Below are 13,509 nucleotides of genomic sequence, written 5' to 3'. Positions count from 1 at the left end.
AAAATTGGCAAATGAAGGAAATTAGTCAAGCATGTGTCCTGCCTTTCCTGTAAGAACTATACCTCTGGCCAGACGCGGTGGCTCACGCCTGTAATCCCAGCACTTTGGGAGTGGCGGGATCCGAGCACTTTGGGATCCGACGCAGGAGGATCACAAGGTCAGGAGATCGAGACCATCCTGGCTAACATGGTGAAACCCCATCTCTACTAAAAATACAAAAAATTAGCCGGGTGTGGTGGCAGGCGCCTGTAGTCCCAGCTACTCAGGAGGCTGAGGCAGAATGGCGTGAACCCGGGAGGCGGAGCTTGCAGTGAGCCGAGATGGCACCACTGCACTCTAGCCTGGGCAACAGAGCGAGACTCCGCCTCAAAAAAAACAAAAAAGACAAAGAACCAGACATTATATACTTCTAAATGGAAGAAGACACTACTGCTTATGAATTAGTTTTGCCAAAAATAAATAAGACAAAACTTGAATTTAATCAAGCCTCAAGATTCAGCTACCAATTTATAGAAAATACAAAGAACAGAGGAACACGTCAAAAGATACTACGGTAAAACTCTACAGGACAAATATACAGATATTTCCACAATTAAATTACAATGGGAAATAAATATATATACACATATATATGTTATATATGTAAATATGCAATATATGTATATGCTATATATACATAAATATATAAACATCAAATAAGCACATTAAAAAGATGCTCAACATCATTAGCCTTTAGAAAAATTCAAGTCAAAAATCACAATGAGATATCTATCACCTACGACACCTATCAGAATGACTAAAATAAAAAAGTTACACCAGCAAATGCTGGTGAGGATGTGAAGAAACTAGATCACTCATACACTGTAAAATGATATAGCCAATTTGAAAAACAGGCAGTTCCCTAAAATAATAAACATTCAATTATTATACAACCCAGCAATTGCACTCTTGGGCAATTATCCCAGAGAAATAAAAATTTATGTTTACATAAATACCTATAAATGAATGTCAATAGCAGTTTTGTTTGTAATAGCAAAAAAACTGAAATTAGCTCATATGTCATTCAATAACTGAATGGTTACAAAAACTGTATGTATGGTACATACTCACCATGGACTACTACTTAGTACTAAAAAAGAAAGATCTGCTGGGTGTGGTGGCTCACGCCTGTAATCCCAGCACTTTGGGAGGCCAAGGTGGGTGGATCACAAGGTCAAGAGTTTGAGACCCAGCCTGGCGAACATGGTGAAACCCTGTCTCTACTAAAAATACAAAAAATTATCTGGACATAGTGGCAAACACCTGTAATCCCAGCTACTTGGGAGAGTGAGGCAGGAGAATCGCTTGAACCCGGGAGGCGGAGGTTGCAGTGAGCTGAGATCGCACCACTGCACTTCAGCCTGGGCGACAGAGTGAGACTCCGTCTCAAAATAAATAAAATAAATAAGGCAATCTCAAACGTTTACATAATGTATGATTCCAATCAATAACAGTCTTGAAATGATAGAGGCCAGATTATTGGGTACCAGGAAAGGAAGGATATGGTGGGAAGAAAAGCGGTTACAAAAGAGCAATATGAGGGGTCCCTGTGGTGATGGAACTGTTCAGTATCTTGATTGTGGTGGTGAATACATGAACCTATACATGTGACAAAACTGTCTAGAATTAAATACACATACACATACACGTGTAAGGAAAATTGGGAAAGATCAGTGGATTGTTATTAATATCAATATCCCTGTGGTAATATTCTATAGTTCAACAAAATGTACAAAGGATTTCTCTGTATTATTACTTTTTTTTTTTTTTTTTTTTTGAGACAGAGCCTCACTCTGTCTCCCAGGCTGGAGTGCAGTGACACGATCTCTGCTCACTGCAACCCGTCTCCTGAGTTCAAGCAATTCTCCTGTCTCAGCCTCCTGAGTAACTGGGATTATAGGCACACACCACTACACCCAGCTAATTTTTGTATTTTTAGTAGAGATGAGGGTTTCACTATGTTGGCCAGGCTGGTCTCGAACTCCTGATCTAAAGCAATCCGCTTACCTCGGCCTTTCAAAGTGCTGGAATTACAGGCATGAGCCACTGTGCCTGGCCTGTTTTCTCTGTATTATTTCTTATAACTGCATGTGAATCTATAATTATCTCAATACTAAAAACTTTATTTAAAAAAAAAAAATCAAGGAAAGGAAAAAGTAAAGCCAGACTGGGAGGAAATATTTGCAAATCATATCTCATTAAGGGCTTGTATCTAGACTACATGAACTCCTTAAAACTTAATAAGACAAACCAATTAAAATTGGGCAAAGCATTTTAATAGACATTTCACCAAAAAAGATAAACAAATAGATAATAAGCACAAGAAAAGATGTTCAACATCATTAGTCATTAGGGAAATACTAATTAAAACCATACTGGGGCCAGGCGTATTGGCTCATGCCTGTGATCCCAGCACTTTGGGAGGCTGAGGCGGGCGGATCACGAGGTCAGGAGTTCAAGACCAGCCTGGCCAACATGGTGAAACCCCATCTCTACTAAAAGTACAAAAATTAGCTAGACGTGGTGGTGCACACCTGTAGTCCCAGCTACTCGGGAGACTGAGGCCGAAGAATCGCTTGAACCTGGGACGCGGAGGTTGCAGTGAGTCAAGATCGTGCCACTGCACTCCAGCCTGGGCTAAAGAACCAGACTTCATCTCAAAAAAAAAAAAAACAAAAAAACAAAAAAACCATACTGAAGTACCACTTTATACTCCTTAGAATGGTTAAAATTAAAAAGACCGATCATAACAAGTGTTAAAGAGGAGGTGGAGAAACTGCAGACCTCATAAACTGCTGTAGGAAATACAAAGTGGTACAGCTACTTGGAAAAGTTTCTACTATACAACCCAGAAATTAAATCCCTAGATATCTATCTACCCAAGAGAAATAAAAACACATCAACACAAAGACATGTACAGAAATGTTCACAATGGCATTACTGGAAATGATCCAAATGTCATATTATCAGCATATAATTGAATACTATTCAGCAATAAAAAGAAATAAACTACTGATACATGTTATAAGTGGAACCCCAAATATTATGCTAGGCAAAAGAAACTAGATGCAAAAGACCAAATACTACATGATTCCATGTATAGGAAATGCCCAGAAAAGGCAAATCTATAGACAGAAAGCAGGTCAGTGGCCACATGATTGTAAAGGAGCAAAGGGAAACTGGATAGTGATTTTCTAAACTAGATCGTGGTTATATTCCACAACTCCGTAAATGCACTATAAATCATTGAATTGTATGCTTACATTAGGTGGATGTTATGGCATGTAAATTATACCTCAAAAATGCAAATAAATAAATTTTGTAAATGTAAATAAATGAAAATTTTGCTAAGAGTACCAACTCAGTTGATAAAGTTGGTAAAGTCAACATATTAGCATTAGAAAAAAAATATGTTAACATGTAAGACATTTAGTTTAAATCACTATATAAAAAGCCTTCCATGGGCAATTTAACAAATCTTCTTTAACTATTATCTCCCACTTCAGTTTCTTATTTTCACATTTGTCAGACAAGATTACATTACTCTACAAAAATTCACAGTTACCTTAATAAGAGCTTTTTTGGTGAGTTTCTGATTCACTTCAGGCTTATTCAGTATGTTCTTTGCTCTATGAGCATATTCCAATGTACTCAGAGTTTCCTGTCATGGAAAGGAAAGGTCAATTACTGAAGATATTGTGAGAATAATGTAGTTCTGTTATCTAAAATATGTTATATAATAACTTACAAGTAATATTTTATAATTATATCTAATTTTGAAATCTAGTCATTAAGACCACTATGCCCAACCTTTAAAAAGGAAGTTGTCCAATCCTTTTTTCCCTTCTCTTCAATTTTCAGAGTCTCGACCCTTAGGATAATTTCCTTTAGACTATTCTTAAACTCAATGATGGCTCACATTTGTAATCCCAGCACTTTGGAGGCCAAGGCATGAGGGTCACTTGAGCCCAGGAGTTCGAGACCAGCCTTGGCAACATAGGGAGATCCTGTTTCTACAATAAATAAATAAATATTAGCTGGGCATGGTAGTATGTGCCTATAGTCCCACCTACTTGGGAGTCTAAGGTGGGAGGATCACTTAAGGCCACGAGGTTGAGGTTGCAGTGAATGTGCCACTGCACTCCAGCCTGGGCAACAGAGAGGGACCTTGTCTCAAAACAAACAAACAAACAAAACAAAGCAAAACAAAACAAAAAACCACAAAGCTCAATGAATCAACCAACTGATGAATAAACAAAATGTCCTATATCGGCCAGGCACAGTGGCTCACGCCTGTAATCCCAGCACTTTGGAAGGCCGGGGCGGGTGGATCATGAGGTCAAGAGTTCGAGACCAGCCTGGCCAACATGGTGAAACCCTGTCTCTACTAAAAATACAAAAATTAGCCAGGCATGGTGGCAGATGCCTGTAATCCCAGCTACTCAGGAGGCTGAGGCAGGAGAATCACTTGAACCCAGGCGGCGAAGGTTGCAGTGAGCCAAGACCATGCCATTGCACTCCAGCCTGGGCAACAGAGTGAGACTCCATCTCAAAAAAAAAAAAAAAAAAAAAAAAAAAATCCCATATCCATACTATAGAATATTATTCACCCATAAAAAGGAATAAAGTATTGCTGCTACAACACAGATGAACCTTGAAAATATTATGCTAAGTGAAAGAAGCCAGTCACAAAAAACTACATATTACATAATTCCATTTATATGAAATATCCAGAATAGGCAAATATATAGATGCAAAAAGCAGTAGAGATGGGAGTGGGGCAAATGGAAAGGTAATTTCAATGGGTACAGCCTTTCTTTCTGAGATTGTGAAAATGTTCAAAACTTAGATTTTGGTGATGGTTGGACAACTCTGTAAATATACTAAAATTATTAAATTAATATACTTTAAATTGGTGAATTTTATGGTATGTGAATTAAATCTCAACAAAGATTTTTTTTTAATGAAGGGGAAGCTGGAGACCTTAAAAAAGCTTTTTTGTTTTTTTGAGACAGAGTCTCGCTCTGTCACCCAGGCTTGAGTGCAATGGCACAATCTCAGCTCACTACAGCCTCCACCTCCTGGGTTCAAGCAACTCTCCCGCCTCAGCCTCCTGAGTAGTTGGGATTACAGGCACGCACCACAATGCCCAGCTAATTTTTTGTATTTTTTAGTAGAGATGAGGTTTCACCATGTTGCTCAGGCTGGTCTTGAACTCCTGAGCTCAGATGATCCACTCACCTCAGCCTCCCAAAGTGCTGGGATTACAGGCGTAAGCCACCGTGCCTGGCCTAAAAAAGCTTTTTAAAATCCATTTAGGTCAAGCGAGGTGGCTCATGCCTGTAATTGCAGCACTTTGGGAGGCTGAGGTAGGAGGATCCCTCGAGTCCAGGAGTTCAAGACCAGCCTGGGCAACATAGTGAGACCTCCGTCTCTATTTAAACAAAAACAAAACTTAGCCAGGCCTGGTGGCTCACACCTGTAGTACTAGCTACTCAGGAGGCTGTGGTTAGGGGAATCACTTGAGTCCAGAAATTTAAGTTGCAGTGAGCCATGATCATGCTACTGTACTGCGGCCTTGGCAACAGTATGAGACTCTACCTCTAAAAATAAAAAAATTAATAAATAAATAAAATTTCCACTTAAGGCAGATGACAGCAATAAAATAAGCGTACATTTTACCATCTTTGTTACTTCTCTTGGTTTTCCTCTCTGTTCTCACACATCCAAAGCCATCTTCAGTGTTCTCTAAGCAGCCTCTACCACACTAGCGAGCATTCACTTGACCTGCTTCTAAGTCCTCAATTAAATCTCCATACACCACCCACTGCTAATGACCACAGCAATTTTCTTTGAAGACTGTGTGGAAAAAGCCATTAAGAAACTGGCTTTTTAAGGTTAAAAACTCTGCCAGGAAGGAAAAAGATAACTTCTTCAGGAGTGTCCTCCTATATATATTCATATGCAATGTCCAGATTCTTTTAAATTATAGCATAGAATGAACGAAGCTAGGCCGGGTGGTGGCGCACGCGTGTAATCCCAGAACTTTGGGAGACAAAGGCGGGTGGCTCACCTGAGGTCAGGGGTTTGAGACCAGCCTGGCCAACAAGGTGAAACCATGTTTCTACTAGAAATACAAAAATTAGGTAGGCGTGGTGGCAGGCGCCTGTAATCCCAGCTACTTGGGAGGCTGAGGCAGGAGAATCACTTGAACCCAGGAGGTGGAGGTTGCAGTGAGCCGAGATCGCGTCATCGCACTCCAGCCTGGGGGACAAGAGTGGGATTTGTCTCAAAAAAAAAAAAAAAAAAAAGAATGAAGCTACTAAATGAACTTTTTTCCCCCACTATATATATGTGTATGTGTGTGTGTGTATATACATACACTTTTTTTTTTTGAGATGGAGTCTCCCTCTGCCACCCAGGTTGGAGTGTAGTGGCATGATCTCAGCTCAATGCAACTTCTGCCTCCCAGGCTTAAGTGATCCTTCCACCTCAGCCCCGCAAGTAGCTGGGACCACAGGTGTACACCACCAAACCCAGCTAATTTTTTGTATTTTTGGTAGAGACAGGGTTTCGGCATGTTGCCCAGGCTGGTCTCAAACTCCTAAGCTCAAGTGATCTGCCCACCTTGGACTTCCGAAGTGCTAGGTTTACAGGTGTGAGTCACTGTGCCCATCCTAGTAAATGAGCTTTTAAAATATATAATACCTAAATAACAATTACAGCTACTATACTCGCAGCTTCCTTTCAAAGGGCTTACCTCAAGATTGAGAGATGCAGGAGAAATTGTTGCAATTATAGATGTTCTTGTACGCCCTCCAAGAGAATCCTGGAGGATTCTAGTTAGTTTAGATTCTCGGTAAGGAACATGAGGTGTTCTTTCTACAAGGGCGGTAATGACCCTTCCCAAAGTCAACAGGGATTGATTTATATTTCCAGCTTCCCGAGCTCTCTTATCAACAGCTCCAGAACGGCCAATGTTTTCACTTCCCGCAAGATCAACCTTTAATTTTAAAAATAAAAATAAAAAGTGAGTCTATTGGATTTGGATTCAAAGACTTTCATTCTCACAGTATGCATAATTTATTAAATAGCCAGCAAAATAATTTTTCTGTAATTAACAAATTTCTTCTCCCACTACAAAGCTAATCACCCAGTGACCACAAAAATTTTGTCTCAAGGACAAAATTTCAAGCTGCTCTATAAGGTGTTTAAGAGTGAAACAGTAGTATTAAGGTGGATGCTTACCAAGTTCAACTTCCCAATTTTAACAAGCTCTTCTCCATCAATCGTAGTTTCTTTCATATGTATTGTAACAGAGAAAACTGAGTGGGAACGACTAGAAAACAATATCAAGTTGCCCAGTCATTATAATGTAAAATAGCATTTGCTGCTTCTGAAAAACTGAAAACAGGAAAGGAAGATCTAAATCCACACGAGCAGAGAAAGATAACATCAGACAGGAGATATCAAGAATATTTTGGAAGACAGGAGATGGATAGAACAGTGATTAGGATTTTGTTTTCTCATATCTACTGCCTGCAAAAGAGGCATCAATAAGAAGCTATCTGAAAAAAAACTCTAAAAGACTTAGAATCCTGAGGCACCTCTGAAAGCTGGATGTGGGTGGGGTCGAAACAGTTGCCTGGTATGTCAAGAAGAGATGGCTTGTAATCAATCTTCTATTCATAAGAACCATTTGAAATATGTCATTACCACAAATTCAAATGGTACCAGGTAAGGCATTAGTTTACTCTTCCACCTCCCCATCCATGTGTACATGCTGTTGTGTACATGCACAAGTACACTTCTCTGCTTCAAGACTGTCATCAGAAATAGATGACTCCTATCCCCTAACAGCAGAAATAGTAAACAGCATGATTACTAAAACACTACAAGATAATCACTGCTAGATTATAAAATGTTCAAAAGTCTACCTTATGCTAAATACTGATATTCAGGCTGGGGTGGTAGCTCATGCCTGTAATCCTAACACTTTGGGAGGCCAAGGTAGGAGGGTCACTTTAACCCAGGAGTTCAAAACCAGCCTGGGCAACATAGTGGGACTGCCATCTCTACAAAAAAATTTAAAAATTAGCTGGGCGTGGTGGCACGCTCCTACAGTTCCAGCTACCCTGGAGGCTCAGGTGGGAGGATCACTTTAGCCCAGGAGGTCAAGGCTGCAGTAAGCCATGATTGAGTCACTGCACTCCAGCCTGGGTGACAAAGTGAGATGCTGTCTCAAACAAAACAAAACAAATATTGTGCTTTTATCTTAGGGGTAAAAAAAATTATACAGATGACCAAAGACATTCTTTCTGTATCCAATGGCATTTGGTGAACATTATTATGTTTGTTAATATCACTGACAATTGACAGAGAATCTGGTAAGTTTCAATTTTCTTCTTTGTACTTTCATGTTACTTTAAAAAAAAATTAAGTATCTTTTTAAAAATCATTTATTTATTTATTTATTTATTTGAGACTTATTGCCCAGACTAGAGTGCAATGGCGCGATCTTGGCTCAATGCAACTTCTGCCTCCTGAGTTCAAGCAGTTCTCCTGCCTCAGCCTACCGAGTATCTGGAATTACAGGTACACGCCACCACACCCAGCTAATTTTTGTATTTTTAGTAGAGATGGGGTTTCACCACATTGGCCAGGCTGGTCTCAAACTCTGGACCTCAAGTGATCCACCTGCCTTGGCCTCCGAAATTGCTGGGATTATAGGCATCAGCCATCGTGCCCAGCCAAGTATCATTTTTATAAAATTATTTAAATTATTTTAAATTACAGAAAAGGAGGAAGATCCAAGGAAAAACATAAATGTAAACTATAGATATGAATTATAATATTCATCTCCACCGGGCATGGTGCCTCACGCCTGAAATCACTTTGAAAGGCCGAGGCGGGCGGATCACGAGGTCAGGAGATTGAGACCATCCTGGCTAACACGGTGATACCCCGTCTCTACTAAAAATACAAAAAATGAGCCAGGCGTGGTGGCGGGCACCTGCAGTCCCAGCTACTCAGGAGGCTGAGGCAGGAGAATGGCGTGAACCCAGGAGGCAGAACTTGCAGTGAGCCGAGATTGCATCACTTCCCTCCAGCGTGGGGGACAGAGAGAGGCTCCGTCCCAAAAATAATAATAATAATAATAATAATAATAATAATAATAATAATATTCATCTCATGTTTTTCTACCATTATCTACCCATTCCTAATCCAGATTAGGCAATTAATACAAATAAGCATTGAAGTTAGCTCTAATTTGGGAAAACTGAATTAGCTTCTCCTCTTTGTCACATAGCTTCATAAAAAGTGACCTTTATACAAGTCTACATACAAGAAAAAAGGAAAAATAGAAATTTTATACTTTAGTACACTTTAGTATACTTTAGTATAAAATAGTATACTTTTATACTTTAGTGAAATGTACCTAAAGAAATTTTACCTAGTCTTCAGTTCAGTTCTCAAAATTCTACATGAAATTAAGTTATAAATCAACCACAGAATAAAATTTCCATTTTATTGGAAAGCCATTAAGTGAAAATTTAATTAAAATTTTGAAATCATCCAAAATTCCATGATCTTAAATCACTTTTATGTTATATTTTTCTTCTTTCTTTAAATGCCAACTTTTTTTAGAGTTGCAACTGTAATTGTTATGGCATTTTACACAAATTTTCAACTACAAGCCAGCAAAGAAATAAGACTTCTAATCCTAACAATAATTTTGTAGCTCAGAGAAACTGATAAGCAGATAAATTCACTTATTTACAAAAAGTCATATGCTGAATTAACTGCGAAACTGAGACTACACACAAATATCTAATTTGCAATCCATTGCTTTTTCTATTACATTCTGAGGTTTAAAGACCACACACACACACAAAAACACTTCTGTTTTAGTAAACTATATTTGTAGAGTTTAGAATTTGTCCTGTAGGGGTCTTTACAAGAAAAAAGGAGTTCCTAACTTACGTAAATTTATGACAGGGATTTTATATTTCAATGAATAGAGTGGTAAGAGAGGAAAATAAACAATTTTTTAAAAAGGAATTTTATATTTCAGTAAAAGATAATTTAGAGAGAAAAAAAATTATCCCTTTCACCCCACGAAAGCCGGTGTTAGTGACCATCTGTCTCCCACATTAAAATGAAGCCATTTTAAAAGACCTGACTTCTAATCCTTATTCAATGCAAGGGTTTTCAAACTATATTCTAATATCAGTACGGGGCTCCACAAAAGTGCCTCAGGGACCCCTTCATAAGGCTAAGGAGGTAAGCCTCAGAGCGTCCCATTCCAAAATCAACTATAGCAGCCACATTTTATCCTGGGCTTCCATATATGATGTCACTAGAATAAAAGGATTCTTCCACTTTAAGAAAGTTTAGGCCGGGCACAGTGGCTCACACCTGTAATCTCAGCACTTTGGGAGGCCAAGGCAGGTAGTTCACCTGAGGTCAGGAGTTTGAGACCAGCCTGGCCAACATGGTGAAACCACATCTCTACCAAAAATACAAAAATTAGCTGGGCATAGTGGCGGACAGCTGTAATCCCAGCTACTCAAGAGGCTGAGGCAGGAGAATTGCCTCAACGCGGTGGGCAGAGGTTGCAATGAGTCAAGATCGCACCACTGCACTCCAGCCTGGGTAACAAGAGCGAAACTTGGTCTCAAAAAAGAAAAAAAAAAAAGTTTAATACTTCAGCTATGGTTCAACTTATCTTTGTCCTCCTTTCAACATTATTTCAATATTGGTTCCTTCCCTATAAATCTCAAGCCAATTACCAACAACCCCTCCTTATAACACAAAATCTAGGTACGTGACCCACATACCCTGACCCACTCCAATTTGACTTTCTCCAAGTTTCTAATTCTTCTTAAAAGAAAATGGGGCTAGGGAAGAGACTATGGCTTTCTTACCTAGAGTATGCATTCATCAGAGTAGCTGCAGTTGTCCTTTTTGCTGCCCCCTTTTCTAAAATTTGATAGACTTCATCCTTGTTGTGTACTGTAATTTCTTCTAAACCTTTAATTATCACTCCTCTCTGACCAAAATACCAAAAGAACATCCATTAGATTGGTTAAAACACACACATACACTCACACACACACTCACACACACACACACTCTCTCTGACTTCTCAAAGCCTCACACATTAAAATTCAGAGACATTTCATTCTCAAAGACTGAGTTACCTTGTTACGGGGATCATCAAACATCTGTAGTCTCTCAGAAACATCAGATGATGGATTAAGAAGATCAAAAAGCTCTTCATTATAGATCTCCAACAGAGACACTTTGACTGAAAATTCAGTACCATTATCAGTAAGTTTCTCAAAAATTTGATGAAGGGTACGTGGAATTATACCAGCCAAGGGATCCTGAAATTATAATAAGGACTAATATAAAGGAAGAATGCCATTTACTGTGGCAGTTAAAATACATGGGACTCCTTTATAATATATTTAAACATAAGTATGGCAAAGCAAGTTAAAACAAAACAAAAAAAGAAACAACTAACCTAATGTTAGAGAAGTCATTTACAACAGTCTGTTCAACAGTAGTCTTCACACCCTCCATAAACCCGTCACACTTCTTAGCCATCTTCATCCCTGAGCATTACATAGAAACCAATGGAACCTATCTACTTAAAAAGCCAAGTTCACCCGGGCACGGTGGCTCACCCCTATAATCCCAGCACTTTCGGAGGCCAAGGCAGGTGGATCACGAGGTCAGGAGATCAAGACCATCCCGGCCAACATGGTGAAACCCCATCTCTACTAAAAATACAAAAATTAGCCGGGCTTGGTGGCGTGCACCTGTAGTCCCAGCTACTCAGGAGGCTGACGCAGGAGAATCACTTGAACCCAGGAGGTGGAGGTTGCAGTGAGCCGAGATCGAGCCATTGTACTCCAGCCTGGGCAACAGAGTGAGACTCCGTCTCAAAAAAAAAAAAAAAAAAGCCAAGTTCAATAATTCTGCCCAACGAAACTATGCTTTAAGCCTATTCCGTATCTCCTATGGTTACAATTTTATAACTTTATTATCCATATATGTAAAGTAAGTTAATGACTCAATTATGTAAACACTAGAAAAAAAGGTTCTACCAAACTGTCAGTAATTTGGAAAATTAGCTGGGCAAGGTAGTATGTGCCTCTAATCCCAGCTACTCAGGAGGCTGAGGTAGGAGGACTCCTGAAGCCCAAGAGTTCAAGACTGGCCTGGGGAACACAGTGGGACCCCATCACTTTAAAATTAAAAAAACAAAAAAAATTTCTTTTTTTTTTTCTAAATTAACTAGTTTTTTGGTTTTTTTTGGTTTTTTTGAGACAGAGTCTCCTTCTGTTGCCCAGGCTGGAGTGCAGTGGCACCACCTCAGCTCACTGCAGCATCTGCCTCCCGGGTTCCAGTGAATCTCCTGCCTCAGCCTCTTGGGTAGCTGGGATTACAGGTATGTGCCACCACACCCAGCTAATTTTTGTATTTTTAGTAGAGACCGGGTTTCACCATGTTGGCCAGGCTGGTCTCCAACTGCTGACCTCAGGTGATCTGCCCGCCTCGGCCTCCCAAAGTGCTAGGATTACAGGCATGAGCCACCGCGCCCAGCCAATTATCTAATTATTAAACTCATTTAAATTTAAACACATTACTAAATTTAAAACTAAATTTTTTTTAAAAAGTTTTAACACTTCAGCTCTAGTTCAGCTTGTCTTTGCTCTTCTTTCAACTTTCTTCCAGTATTGGTTCTCTCCCTTAGTTATTAAACTCACTTAAATTCATGGAAATCTTTGTAAAACATAGTATATGCTTTCTGCAATATTAAACAATACATTCATCTTAATTTCTTGAACACTTAAGATCATCATGAATAAAGTAATATACTTCCCCTGGCCATGCTAACTTTCTGAGACCCATTCCTTCAGTACAAAGCCCTCTGTGCCTTCAAGCCTCACTCATATTCCAACTTTTCTACAATATTCTGCTCCAACCATTCTGTCATAAATAGACCCCTCTTTTATCATATAACTGTGCCATATATATTGGTCCTTCCTCTTCCACTGAGGCTGTTTCTTAAGCAGGAGTCATACCATGCAGTTTAATTTTACTGTAGTAGTGGTTTATCCTAAGTTCATTTTGACATAGGTACTCTGATCTTCTCTATTTCAAGACAGAGGCCCTCAAACAAGTTTTATACAGTTAAATTTCAGCCACATTAGAGATAAAAATATGTTATAAACAATAAATACCTCTTCCCAGGTATACTCTTCATTAGGTGACCTTTCACCTTCCATTGTAAAAGTTTTTCCAGTGCCAGTTTGGCCATACCTGTAAAGATGAACAAGTGTTAAATCAAAAAGAAACACGTACCCATATGACTCTTAGTGATAGACTAAAAAAACGAAAAACAGGCCAGGCGCAGTGGCTCACACCTATAATCCCAACACTTTGGGAGGCCGAGGT

At 39.3% G+C, this 13,509-nt stretch overlaps 1 protein-coding gene across 1 annotated transcript in view; it reads right to left on the bottom strand.

Moving 5' to 3' along the window:
* The window catches only part of KIF11 (kinesin family member 11), a 62,936-nt gene that overhangs the window by 35,462 nt on the left and 13,965 nt on the right, over positions 1 to 13,509 (bottom strand). The window contains exons 4-9 of the mRNA XM_002820977.6: positions 13,296 to 13,374; positions 11,244 to 11,429; positions 10,968 to 11,092; positions 7,288 to 7,378; positions 6,800 to 7,042; positions 3,605 to 3,700 (exon numbers count right to left, since the gene is read on the bottom strand). Coding sequence (XP_002821023.1) covers positions 3,605 to 3,700; positions 6,800 to 7,042; positions 7,288 to 7,378; positions 10,968 to 11,092; positions 11,244 to 11,429; positions 13,296 to 13,374 — 820 coding nt within the window. The remainder of the gene's footprint in view (positions 1 to 3,604; positions 3,701 to 6,799; positions 7,043 to 7,287; positions 7,379 to 10,967; positions 11,093 to 11,243; positions 11,430 to 13,295; positions 13,375 to 13,509) is intronic.

Source organism: Pongo abelii, chromosome 8, assembly GCF_028885655.2.
Source record: "Pongo abelii isolate AG06213 chromosome 8, NHGRI_mPonAbe1-v2.0_pri, whole genome shotgun sequence".
Lineage (NCBI taxonomy): Eukaryota > Metazoa > Chordata > Mammalia > Primates > Hominidae > Pongo > Pongo abelii.
The sequence above is the reverse complement of the archived record's forward strand: the minus strand, read 5'-3'. Positions and strand labels throughout refer to the sequence as shown.